The sequence below is a fragment of the Cryptotermes secundus genome, unplaced genomic scaffold (assembly GCF_002891405.2).
Source record: "Cryptotermes secundus unplaced genomic scaffold, Csec_1.0 scaffold1437, whole genome shotgun sequence".
Classification (NCBI taxonomy): Eukaryota; Metazoa; Arthropoda; class Insecta; order Blattodea; family Kalotermitidae; genus Cryptotermes; species Cryptotermes secundus.
The window spans coordinates 247,170-261,353 of NW_019731298.1; the positions used below are offsets into that span (position 1 = coordinate 247,170).

Sequence of the window (14,184 nt, forward strand, 5' to 3'; positions counted from 1 at the left end):
TATTACAAGGCAGATGAGATAAATGCAAGGTGGTTGTAGAGAAATAAATTGAAGTGCTATAATGCAGCTCTATTAAGACTATAGCTGTTTCCATAAGGAACAAAGAGAAAACACACATCACACAAAAATCAGACAGTAGGGCAAGTTTCTCTTCTCTAAGATTTGAGGTTTTCAAGGCGGTGACTATGACGAGAGCAGTCTTCTGGGATGTGGCACCGTGTAAGTATTGTGTTAACCGACATTAAGGAGGAATGTATCACCTCCATCTTCAGGGTAGAAGAAAAAAAGAAAAAATCCAGAAGCGAAGAACCAGCACGAGCAGGTGCAAATAGACTAATGTCGAGAATAAACCCAGCTGCATCGGTTAACACAATACCTACACGGCGCCACATCCCAGAAGACTGCTCTCTTCAAGTTTCTCTTCTGTCAAAGTCCAGTAATTATTAGCAGTGCCATACAATCCTGAACGTGAGGAATGGTTCATTTCCTCATCTATAAGTTCACATCACTGGTTTAAAAACAGAGAAGAGACATCAATTTCAACCAAAACCTTAATTTTCTTACCAATATAACCTGTTTGTGCTGTATGACCTGATTATTCCTCATATACCACGAACACAGGAGCTAAGACATTATAGAACCTTCACAAACTGTTACATCTACCATATATTTATGAAGGTACAGTGTGGTTCTCACAGCAGAAAATGATGTTGTGCATTACTGTACCACTGTATGCTGACTTCAGTACAACCTCCTTGCATGCATTCAAGTTACCCATGACCCAAGATTCTATGTTTAACCCTTCTAGTGCCAGCCTTCCATGATGCTAATATACAAGAAGTGACATGCAACACTGTTTAAATTTTCAAATTTGAAGACAAAGTGGATCTATACATCCACTCCCCATATGCCTTAATGGTGTAATGCTTGATTAGTTAAGCACAAGTATAACTTTACCTTTTACCTCAGTGGCTGCTATGAGTTTGGAGTAATCTTCAGATGTAATATTTTCTACAACAGGCATAATTTTTCAATTCTCCCACAAAGAACTGACACGTTACCTATCCAGAATGGCAGATACAAATATAATACAACTGATTCTAATAATTTCTCTTAATCTGACTGGGCATAGCACTACAAGGGCCAATACAGCTTACAAGAAACATAAGTGAGTATTGGTGACCTTACACAAGCAGTGCCATCACATAGTATTGCTTCATGATATATGAAAGTTTAAAAATAAATAAATACCCATAACATTAAATAATAACAACGTAAGTGTACTTGTCTGAATATTGGTAATAACGGAGTCAGTTACAATAGACAAGAAAACAACATTTTAACAATGGACCAACCTTAAAAAGTCACCACTTATCTAATGACTCCATAACAGCCAAATAAATTAGATACCATACAAGAACTTACTATCATGAATAATGAATAGAAAGTTTCTGAATTTCAATTCAAAGCCCTGTTTTTCCTATAGAATGTTAAGCAAAATATCACTGCATAAGTTACAGTATCTGAGAGACAACAATAAAAGTGTCCATTTCTTCTCCATCCTTTTTGTACGCACTTTTCTATTTTTCCACAGTAAAAAAAAAAAAAAAAAAATATTGCCAGTTTGGGCAGGAGGAGAAGTCAATGAAACTGACTTATAAATTCAAAGGGGCAGAGACAGTACTCAATTGGCCAAATGCTCTTTCCTATGGACATAAATTATAGACAACAAAGATAAAAGCAAACTTTGTACATATGGGCTGTAAAATCACAGCACGCCGAAATATCTTACATACTGCACTCTTTATGCATACTACAAATTTCAATTGCCAAATACAGATATTAACTTATTAATGAGCTATCTCTATTTATTTCAATGTCTCTGTTACTACCAACTCATCCATTAATCTTCAAGCATTCCATTTCATTAGTGCCCACTTATCTTAATGCATCAAACATAATTGACCCAATGTCTCAAAACTATTTTGAAGTGAGACAGATAACCCACATATTGCCACTGCAACATTCATAAAAAGATTGCTTTCGTGAATCATCCAGACAATGGAAAAATGTTTCCTAAATAGAAGAACAAACTGTTCATGCACTTCCGAATTTCCTCAAAATGCTATCACCATATAAATTAAAACACCTGAGGTTAATCACCAGTGCCAGGGAGGAAATGGAGTTGAAGAAGCTGCAAAATATTCCTTTGACCAAGTTGTGGTAGGTTTTCACAAACTATAATCTATGTGGTTCAATTATAGTTTTTTTCTCATCGCACTTGAGCAAAATTTTCAATTTAACTCCTGTGCCAGTATCTCTCAAGTTCATATCTTCTTGCACAGAAGCAATAACCGATGTCTTCACATTGTGAAGAATGGTATCCATACCCCATCCTTCAGTCTTCTTGATATTTCTCTTCTGTTTTACCTATAAGCTCACTGGGGCATATTATTCAACACTACCTTCCACGTGATCAAATCCCACTTCTTGCAGGATTGCTCCTTCTTGATACGACCCTTGTTCATAGAACTCATTACTACTATAACTTCATTTGCTTGTGTTAAATTTACAAAGTCCTGTTTTAACAACTTCGCCTGAAAGAAAAATACATCTTATTTATTTAAATCCAAGTTTTCACAAAATGCAAACCATACTTTTTGTCTTTGCTAATCAAGAATGTACATTACCAGCACATCCAATGCCCAGATTATTTCCAGTAGCAAACATGGATTTCCAGACACATCTCAATTTAAAGGCTTACATTCCTGTAAATCTTGTGTTGTTATATTATAATTATATGATGTAAGCTTAAAATCCAGTAACAGAATGCTAGTTCATGCGTCTGTAGTTATAGAATTATGTTCCAGTGATACAAATATCTGTACTGCATGGAAATGTAAATATTCATATGCAACAGACTGTCATCGTTGTCGGTGTCAGTGTCACTGTCATCATCGTCATCAGCAACGGCATCGTGGTCATTGGTGTTATTGTTAATGTCAATGTTAATTAAGTTGTTGGATGGTGTGTAAGTGAGCAATGTTGCCAATGTTCCAAAGGTACATGCTGCATCCATCTTCAGGGAGGAAGTGTGTAGGTTGGTTCTGTGTGTTAGGTTAGGTTAGATTTAGATAAAAAGAAAAACAAAGCAGGGAAAAACTGGGATTGGTGCTGCATCCAGTTCAATACTGACACTGAACTGGGAAGTTATGAAAGGAAATAAATAGCAGTTTAAGGTGCATGGAGGGCACACCAGTTGCCACCATTTTCTACGGTGCACTCTGTGATGTTTAAAAGGGTTCTTTCTTTCTTTTCAGTGTCCACCTTCCTTATTGGCCCAGACAAGGCACCAACTCCCCCAGGATCTCTTTTCAAAACACAAACGAAATTCAGACACCTTACAACTACTAAACGAAAATTTTCAACAACTACAATGATAGGACCAGAGTCTCACAGTGGTGGTTATAAAGAGCTCTAGCTTCTGGGACATAACATCATGTATGCCACTGAAAGTCAACCAACTTTTCAGAGGAATGTACTGCCTCAATCTTCAGGGTCGAAGAGCAAGGCAAGCAAGGAGCCAACATGTAGCAGACAGCAAGTAAAGACTGCTGGGCTTAATCTTCAACCCTGAAGATGAAGGCAACATGTTCCTCCAAAATGTTGGTTCACTTTCAATAGGGTCATGTTCCAGAAGAAAGAACTCTTCAGCCACTATGATGTTTCTATTCTACAAAAAAATTACCCAAACATCATTAACAAAAATTTTTGGGACGTAGTTATTATTAAATAATTTCAGAACATTTATATTAAGTGGTGCCAGTGTCATTCAAACTTCACAAGTCTGTGTGTTGACCACACTGTTACTAATGATTTCAGGAAGTTAAGAAGATGGGTTGGAATAGCTTCGATGTCATAATGTTCACACCATATTTCATGAAACTAAGTTAAACAGTTAAAACATGTGGGTGGGTGCTGCTAAGCCATCCTTTTTCTTAAGAAAAAGGTACATTAAAAAACAACAATACAGAATTGTATGACATTGAAAATTACGTTGTCAGAAATTCTCTTCGTGTAATGTTCCTGAAAACAGATATGAATATTCACACATAAGTCCTTCATCTCTACCACCACATGACTGTTGCATGTAGCAACCTTACGAGATACATACACTGACTGTGAAAGATCAACATACCACTGATTTAATTACTGGAAAAAAGTACAAAAATTACCAGAACAAGCATTGCAGTACAAACAGGAAGTACGAGGGTTGGAACTTTAATAGTAGCAATACTGCTGTAGAGACACCATGCAACGGAACCAAATAATGTCGCTTATACCACATGTTAGTTACATACCTACCATACCTCAGAGCAATTGGACTCCCCCTTCCCACATCATGTGCATGCGCAGTGACGTGAACAACAGAGCCTCGTCTTAGCTGGCGGTCTAATGTAGTGCTGTCATGATGTTTTGAAAACAGGAACAACGGAGTTGGATAAAGATTGAATATGCCAGAGGCCATACAGCAAGACAGTGTCATCAAGGTCTTCAAGAGGCTTGCAGAGAATCTGCATTGCCTTACAGAACAGTGGCAAGGTGGGTAAAAGCCTTCAACGAGGGATGCCAAAATGTGGCAGACATGCATCGGCCAGGTCATCCTAGTGTCAGTGAAGAAGTGCATGCTCTTTCCGCATTACTGGAAAGTGATCAACACCATACAATTCGTGAGCTGGCCCGAGAGACAGGATTGGCACATATGACTGTGCTTCACTTTCTGAAAGAATGTCTGGGCATGAGAAAAACTGCATCACGATGGGTTCTGCATGATTTGATGGAAATGCAGAAATGGCTATGATATGACGCTGTTTTTAACCACTTGGAGTGCTATGAGGGTGAAGGAGAGACTTTCTTATGCCATATCATTACGCTGGATGAGACATGGGCCAAATCGTACGAGCCACAAATGAAACTCAAATCGAATGAATGGTGTCATTACGGGTCACCACGAAAATCAAAAGTTTGTCAGAACCCAGCAATGTGAAAGTTATGGTGATTCTCGCGTACGACTGTGATGGTGTTATCCTAACACATACCATTCCCCAACAGCAGACCGTGAATGCGCAGTATTACCATTCATTTTTGAAACACAACCTGCGACCAGCTTTGAGAAAGAAGTGGTGACACTTTCTGCAGAACCCACCCATCATTTTGCAGGACAATGCTTGGCCACATAGAGCGCAAGCTGTGGCTGATGTGTTTGATCGATGGGGCTGGAAAGTGCTGTACCATCCACCATACTCCCCAGGCTTAAGCCCTTGTGACTTCGACTTGATTCCTAAGATGAAGGAACCACTTTGTGGCATTCGCTTCAGAACTGTTCCAGAGATTATTCAGGCAGTAGACCATTCCATTTGAACTATCAACACAACAGGCGCTGCTAAAGGTATCCTACGACTTCCATGTCGCTGGCAACGGGTTGTACACAATGGTGGTGACTACACTGAAGGACAGTAAAACTTTGAAACATGCACTTATTTTGTATAAGTTGTAAATAAATAGTTGCCACTATTAAAGTTCCAACCCTCATATGATCAATTATTCGTGTAGAATTTGACACTAATTTCTCAGCTGAATAGATTACAGTTCACAGTTTAAAGAAACTGGAACAGAAGACAATGGACAATCTCACAAGTCTCATACAAGAAAGTTAAAGCATATGAAGTACGAGTCTTACCTGTAATAAATAAATTAACATACTAGAAGTGGCAATCAAAAACCCTAAGATTACAAGCCTTATACTTGTTCCCTGTATAAAGGATTGACTCCCTTGATGGGAAGAGGGTGTGCTTCTGTGTTGTACACCCACTCATCCAATGACATTAGACTATCATCACTAAACAACAGGTACAGATACTGAAACACAAATAAAAACATGATCTTAATGAATATTACTCAGCTTAACAAGACTGCAAGAACACTGATAAAAAGAGCTGATCTTTATATTTTGTTTCATTCCTGTTATTAGTTTTGCAGGGATATTTCCTTATCCAAATACAGTTCATGAGAAGTATTTCCAGTATGAAAATAACACTCCCACATAATTGTTAGTCTTCCCTAGTAATTTCTAGTTAAGTATTAAATAGTCATTAATGTCAAAAAAAACAATAATATTTATAAAATCACTCAAGCATATATTAAATTCACAAATGTTTATTTTGTTATCACATTTGCACTTATTAAACATTGCAGTACACTATGATGTAAAGTAATTGTTACCATGACAAAACTGGTGTCAATTAAAAAAAACACAAATTTACAATTCTATAGAAATATAATAATCAAAATTACATCAACAAAGAAGCTAAGGGCAGATTAAATTCTGGGCATGTATTCTACCCCTAAATTCAGAATGTTCTGTCTTTCCATCTCCTATCTAGAAGAACCATGATTTCACCTTTGTTTTGAATGGTTGTGACTTCTTAGTATCTCACTCTATGGGAAGGACAGAGACTGAGGGAGTATGACAACAACAAAGTTGTAAGGATAATATCAGAACCTAAGAGAAATTAAATAAAAGGATGATGGAGAAAATTACATAATTAGAAGCTTCATGACACTGCTCTGCACTAAATATAACTGAGGTGATCAAATCAAGGAGGATGCAGTGGATGTGACATGTAGCATGCATGAGGTAAATAAGAAATACATTATTTTAACTAGAAAACCTGAAGAAACAGATGACTTTGGAAATCTTGATATATGAAGGACACTAGATATATAATTTATCTAGCAATGTTGCAATTGAGATAGAAGAAGTATGATTTCACTCTTCCTCGATAGTTTTCTTTCAGTTTGACACACTTCCTCTATTTTTCTGGCATAGTACAAATGCCTGAATAGAAGTTTTTTGTAAGATTTGAGGCTTTCACGGTGGTGACTATGAAGAAAGCAGTCTTCTGGGATTTGGCACCGTGTATATGTGGTGTTAACTGACGTTTCGGAGGAACGTATCGCCTCCATCTTCAGGGTAGAAGGAAAAATATAAGAAATCTGCAGGTGAAGAGACTGTGCAGACCGCTTTTACCAGTTCTCACGGTCTCTTCGCTTGCGGATTTCTTGTATTTTTCCTTCTACCCTGAAGATGGAGGCGATACGTTCCTCCGAAACGTCGGTTAACACCACATATACAAGGTGCCAAATCCCAGAAGACTGCTTTCTTCAATAGAAGTTTTTGTCTTACTCCTCAAACCATTCTGAAATATCAACTTTAAGTTCAATGCCACTTGAAAACTGACATCCATCCAAGTGCTGTTTTGGGTTACAGACCAGGAAATAACCACCGGAGGCCCAGCCTAGACTGTAGTGTTGTTGGTCATATTTCTCATGGCAGCCATTCCTTTTTGTGACTTGTGTACAGGAGCATCATTATCACAAAGTTTGGAGAGCCAAATGTGAGTACCACAGGTTTTTTTAACTTGTATTGAAACAATGTTGGCTGTGTTGCATGATTCTTATTTAAGTACAGCTTTTCATTGCAAGTGAATCATTCAGTGATTACAAAAAATTGACTTAAATGTTGATTTGTTAGTCTTAAAATAATGTAAAACCAATTTTAATATTTAGTATGAACTTCTTGTTCTTGGAAGTTTTTCATGCATAAATGCATACATATTTAAGGGATTATTAGGGCACAAAAATCCGGTCCCTACTGATTATACACCTAGTGCTGCTCCTAGATTGGAGGATAATATTAAGGTGGATCTTAAAAAAATATGGAATGAAGGTGTAGGTGGAAAGCTTTCATGCATACAGTAAAGATCTTTTGGATTATATTAACTGACAGGGAATTTATTGATAAGCAGAGCAACTGTCAGCTTCTCAAAACAAACTCTGCTTCCTGGAGCAGATGAGTTAGTTACAGTCTCCATTACAATACTTACTTTCAGTGTTTCTGCGAGGAAAAAACTCTGTTGCACATCGTCCTTTGGTGGATCTTCCAGGTACACGTTTTTTAGTCCTGTATAGCCACCTGCTACTTTACAGTGTTTCTCAATTGCCTACACAAGATAAAGAGTTACAGAATTTTATGAATTACAGTAGCATACTTTTGGACACATACTGATAATATTATGGATGTAAACATAACACATTTTCCTTAGAAATGAACAAAGCATACCATTTTACAAAACTCATAAATTTATGGACATATGCATCTATGTATTCTTAATGAAATTCTTCTCAGAATAAAATTCATCATATAGGGAGATCGAAAAGTTGCACTAAAAGTTGTTATAAATTGTATTGCAGTTAATATAATTATATCTCCTACCGCTAGATGGTACTAACAATGAGCAGAAACACCATCTGTCATGTATGAGTCATACGACGTCTGCAGTATAGCTTTGTTTATTGCATGACAGACATGTCGTTTTCCCAAGAACAAAAAGTTTTCATTGTGGAACATTATTTTGCCAGTCATTCTTATGCATGTGTCAAAGACGAGTTTCGTCAGAAATATCCAGATTCTGCAGTTCCTAACAATTCTACGATAATGAGAATAATCAACTGATTTCAGGAATGTGGATCAGTATCAGATAGGAAGAGATCTGGGAAACCGGTCATTTTAACTGAAGCTAAACTGGCTGATGTGGAGAAAATGTTGCAGCATTCCCCTTCAAAGGCCTGAGAAGACTATCAGCACAATCAGGGATTTCGTACAGAAGGGCTCAGAAAGCGATGAAGAAGTTACACCTTCATGCATATCGTGTTCGCTGTGTGCAGCAAATGAAGGACCTGGATACAGAAAAATGCTTAGTGGACTGTAGATGGTTTTGGACATTTGTTGGCAACCATGGAATTGAAGAGTTTGATCAGGTTTTCTTCACTGACGAAGTGTGGTTTCACCTTAGTGGCTACATGAACAGGCAAAACAATAGGAATTGGTCATCTGAAAATCCACATGTGTTACATGAAAAGCCCTTGTACTGTCAGAAAATTGGAGTGTGGTGTGCTGCATCACATCGTCGAATAGTGGGCCCAATTTTCTTTGAAACAACAGTGAACAGTCCAGTGTACAAAGACATCATTACACAGTTTATTGCACTTCTTGAAGTGGATGATTGCAAGTGTTGGTTGCAGCAACACGGTGCCACATGTCACACATCTAATGAATCCATGCAGTTCTTGTACAAGGTTTTTGGTGACCATCTCATTTTGAAAGAACTGTGCCCCCTGGGCATTCGCCCGATTTGTCAACCGCAGATTTTTTCCTTTGGGGGTACCTCAAAGGAATAGTCTATAAAAACAATATGCATACACTGGATGACCTCAAGAGGAACATTATGACGGCAATTAACAGAATCAGTTTACAGGAGCTCCACAAAGTGGCCTCAAACATGGTAAAAAGAGCTCGTGTATGCATTGCTGAACAGGGAAGCCATTTTGAGCATATGTTGTAAAGACATGATTTGATTTTGCATTTCTAAGCTGTAAGGTTATAAACATTAACAGTAAGTGCTGTATGTCTTGTAGTTTGTGCATGAAACCAGCAAAATATAACTGCATAGTTTGATGTCCACGACTTCTTAAGCTCCGTGTATAAGATATACATACATTTTTACTTTCAAAGCAGGCAATGAAAATACTGATATGAAAAAGCTATCCAATGTTCAATTTCTCTAATAAATTAATCTGCATCCACGATGTGTATGTACTGACTGTCTTCTAGTGCACACAATATCACTTGTCACTTCTGTACATGTTTCGGCATCACTGTGCCATCCTTAGGTGTGTTACTTACGTCGTTTATAAAATGACACATGATGGCGAGCAGTGCAATAGTTTTAATGTAAATAACGCACCTGAGGATGGCACAGTGATGCCAAAACATGTAGTGAAGTGACAAGTGAGACTGTGTGCACACGAAGACGGTCAATACATATACATCATGGATACAAATCAGTGCAACAGGACGCTAAAATACAACAAAATTAATCTGCACAGGAGAATGGAGAACAGGAATTCCAAAATAGTTTAACTTTTCCATAAACATGGATTACTATGTTTCTACTATATGCCAGCATCCACATGGTTTTTGTTGTTACTTAGAGTATGATACAATATGGATTCTTCACCTGCACTGCTTCCCAGCCCCAATCCCGATATTTCTGCTGCTTTGTCAGCCTCCACATAATGAAGTATGACTCTATCACTTCTGGCCGAAGAATGTAATACTTTTCATTGCTCTTGAGTGCTTTAGCCTCAATGGCCTCAGTGAAGCGGAATGCCTCAGGCCCCAACTTTGTAGCTGTACGGTCATATGATTCATGACAGGTGTTGGTAATAGCCTCCGCTATCTCCATGTAGCGTTTGGATAAATCATTCTTCAATGTGTGAGCTCCAAGTCCAATCATACCACCTGAAGACAGAATAGCAGAGCTTAGCCTAGTCTTCAAAACAAAACACAAGTCATACTCAAGAAGACAATGCAACAACACCTGACACATTCCACCTGACCAGTACATGAGATTGCTTAAAAGCTCTAACCATTAGGCACACCATGATGTCCAAGAGAAAATCTACACTGTAGAAAGATGTGCCCAGTGGCAGACGGACTAAAATCTGAGCTTCCAACTAATACTTTAAGCTGAAGAGTACCATCTTCTGGAATGTATGCTGTATAGTCTTGTAGATGTTTTCTGATGTTTTGAAGCTTCCATCTTAAGTGTAGAAGGTAATGACTTTCCTTCACTCTTCTACCTTGAAGATGGAGGCAGAAAATTCCTCTAAAATGTTGATAAACATTTACCAGACTGTAGATCATTACATTGTTGAAGATAAAAAATTTTTGCAGTGATCACGGTGGGGAATCCAAAATCTCAAATACTCAAATACTTATTCATTCTGTTGCCTCTATTACACCATGTGTTTTGATGCTGAAACCTAGTTCAATTTGTTTAGCAGCAACACATAAATCTGCCAACATAAAATTATTATTTTCTGTTATCTCTCACACATAAAACATCAAACTTAGCAAGAGAGCCAAAAAGACTGATGCAAGAATGGATTTACTGAAGGTCTTCATACTTATAAAAAGAACGCAAGTTTTACTTTAATATGTTATTCAGTTCAGACAGGCAAGGTGGAGGGTTATGTGAATAAATAGTGTCTGTGTGTGTCATTTGTTCAATGAATCTTCCACTTCCCCTTTAATATCCATGTCTGTAATTGACTGCAGGTCTAATGTAGTAATTACACCATTAGAAATTTACCACAACTTTTTCCTTACTATACTGCATATGTGTTTCACTCTAAGGAACAATGTTATGGTGGTTACATTAAGGATAATTAAAGAGAAACTGAAAAAATTCAGGTATTACTTGTATCACTGACCTGAGAAACATGCTAGATGGTCCATCTTATGTTCTAGTCGGTCAAACTTCATGTCAGAAATATATGTGAGACCACCAGATGATACCTTAAGCATATACATCAAAACATAATGTATTGCATCATCGTACATCTGTCGTGCTTCCTGGTCTTCCCTCCCTGACTGAAGCCACGCCTTCAACAAGTACTCATAAAAACTGTCACCAAGACCTCCCATTGACATGTGATCTGCAATAAAGGTACACTGTGATTTCAAATTCAATCCAACTGTTAACTAAATAAATGAATAATTTAAAGACTAAGAAACTTCGATGAACTTGAAAGGTCATTAGGTTTTCAAGGCTGGAGTTTAATGTATCATTATTATTTATTATTATTGCTAGTGGGGTGGGAGTAAGTCCCTTGTACTGCAGCCACTTCTGGCCTATTGTACCAGCCCCAGATGATAGGTGAGGGTGATTGTGGAGCAATTGATGGAATGAAGATTGGCAGGGGAAACCGAAGTACTCACAGAAAACCCGCCCCAGCGCCACTTTGTCCACCACAAATCCCACTTGACCAGACCTGGGATCAAACCCGGGCTGCCGCGGGGGGAAGCCAGCGACTAACCTCTAACTAACTACCTAACTAACTAACTAACTAACTGGCAAGGCCAGTTTAATGTATCACTTCAGTCTTCAGGAATAAGGCACATATAGTGCTGAAAGTTTTCTGTTTTAGCAAACACTGCAGTTGCTGTCTTTAGGGTATGGACTTTGAGAGGGTTTAGGTAGCTCCTATATATATTTCACAGCAAATGGTGAGTCAGAAATGAAGCAGTGAAGTAGAGAAGCTGGGTGCTACCCAGTAGGGAAGTCACTAGATGGATAATGAAAGAAATAATGAAAAATGTTTTGGAGACCAGATGGTCCTGAAACAACCTCATGACCTACACTAGGCATGCACAATCTTTTTCTTTCAAAGAGCCAGACTGGAAAATTGGCTTTTGTCATTAGTATATATGGAGCTGGGAATCAGAATTATCTAGCTTCAGAAACATCGTAACATACTGATTATTTAATATTGCAGTATCACAGTAGCTTGAGGTGATACTTTCAAAAATAAATTTTTCAACCATAATGTAATAAAATCAACACGTAATATTATATTATTATTTATTTTATTTATGAAGGACATTTGTCTATTTGTCTTGTGCATTGACCCTAGTACCAAGGCTCAATAATTATGGCTTTAATCAGAGTTTCAGCTGCATGAGCAAATTCTGACATGTTACTATTCCAGCTGAATGTAGATAAGCTAATAAGGAAAATTTAATTGGCAGACGATTCTTATTCAGTACTGAACTATGAAGAAGAAACTGACAAAAGATCATTTTTTCTTCTCATGAAATTTTCACTCTAAGGCACAGAAAATGTGAGACACGAAACCATAACAAATTTCATGAATTAAAAGAATGGCAGTATTTGATAATTTTCCTTACTCCCTCTGTGTGAATGTTGAGATAGTGCCTTAAATTAGACCATGACCACTTCCTTGAACATTCTTTCCAGTTTATTATTCACTAATTTTCTTAACATTAAACACTGCATAATGAGGTACCAAAAGCATCATTAAATAATCCATAAATACACAATAAATAAATAATGAATTGTATTTATGGTAGAAAAAGGAGCTCAAAAAAATCATTTTCATATGTTGTGCAAACAGGATGTTATTTTTAATATTTATTTTATGTTCATGGTTTTAAGACCAGGAGGTTTCAGAGTTTGAACTTCTTCCCTTATAAGGAAATTTTAGATATTCTGAAAATAGATTTTTTTTTTTACAGATTGTACAGAGTTGTTACACAGCAGTGGGACTTGAACCATCAGGTGCATAAAATAGCAAATTTCACTCTTTTTTTACCAACTGCATAAAATCTGTGCAAGTTGCACTAAAAATTGGTCAATGTACAGTAGAACCTCGCTTAACGAGCACCTCTTATAACGAGTACCGTATTTACGCATGTATAGGCCATGTGCGTGTATAGGCCGCAGCACAATTTTCAGACAGAAATTATAGAAAAAATAATTTTCTTGGAATATTATTTCAGGAGTATTACACCCTGTATTACTAATTATGAATATAATTTTTTTTTTAAATGAAGTGTGATTTCGAATATTTCGAATATAAGCCGCACCCCAGTTTTCCTCTTGAATTTTTGGCAAAAAATGTGCGGCCTATACATGCGTAAATACGGTATATCGCATAACGAGCAAAACAAATTGTAAGAAAATGACTCACTTAATGAGCGACGTTTCGCATAACGAGTGACGAGGGAAGTCTCGGATTGTGAGTTTGCTACATCAGTCTGCGTTTAGCACGCCTTCCGCTAGCATCTTAGTGTCGCCTGTGATCACACATTTTTCCAAACTTGTGTTCACATATTATTTGTGCAAAGTTTAATAACACTTGCAAAAATATCCCTGAAGAAAAAGCCGCAAAAAGACAGCCATAAGAGAATAAAAATAACTGTAGAAATGAAACGTAAAATCACTGAAAAGCGAGAACGAGGTGTGAGCGTGGCTGATCTAGCACGCACATACAATTGGTCTACATCAACGATTTGCACGATTTGGAGTTGCATTGTGTTTCACAGCAAGAAGTTGTGGAGGAGAGTTTGTCGGAGGAGGAGGAGGAGGAGGAGGTAACAGCAAAGCAACAATCTTCTGGCGCAACAAGAGAAATGCTGAAAGCATGGGAAACTGTTGCATTGTACATTGAGAAGCATCACCCTAATAAGGCAGTGGC

At 37.5% G+C, this 14,184-nt stretch overlaps 1 protein-coding gene across 4 annotated transcripts in view; it reads right to left on the reverse strand.

The window, feature by feature from the left end:
- Positions 1 to 338: 338 nt before the first annotated feature.
- LOC111867012 (mannosyl-oligosaccharide alpha-1,2-mannosidase IA) overlaps positions 339 to 14,184 on the reverse strand; it is a 96,604-nt gene continuing 82,758 nt past the window's right edge. For all 4 annotated transcript variants that reach the window (XM_023856469.2, XM_023856470.2, XM_033752508.1 and 1 more), the window contains 5 exons: positions 11,398 to 11,622; positions 10,140 to 10,423; positions 7,947 to 8,063; positions 5,741 to 5,919; positions 339 to 2,597 (listed from right to left, as the gene is read on the reverse strand). In XM_023856469.2, the coding sequence (XP_023712237.1) occupies positions 5,800 to 5,919; positions 7,947 to 8,063; positions 10,140 to 10,423; positions 11,398 to 11,622 (746 nt within the window). In that variant the 3' untranslated portion in view covers positions 339 to 2,597; positions 5,741 to 5,799. The remainder of the gene's footprint in view (positions 2,598 to 5,740; positions 5,920 to 7,946; positions 8,064 to 10,139; positions 10,424 to 11,397; positions 11,623 to 14,184) is intronic.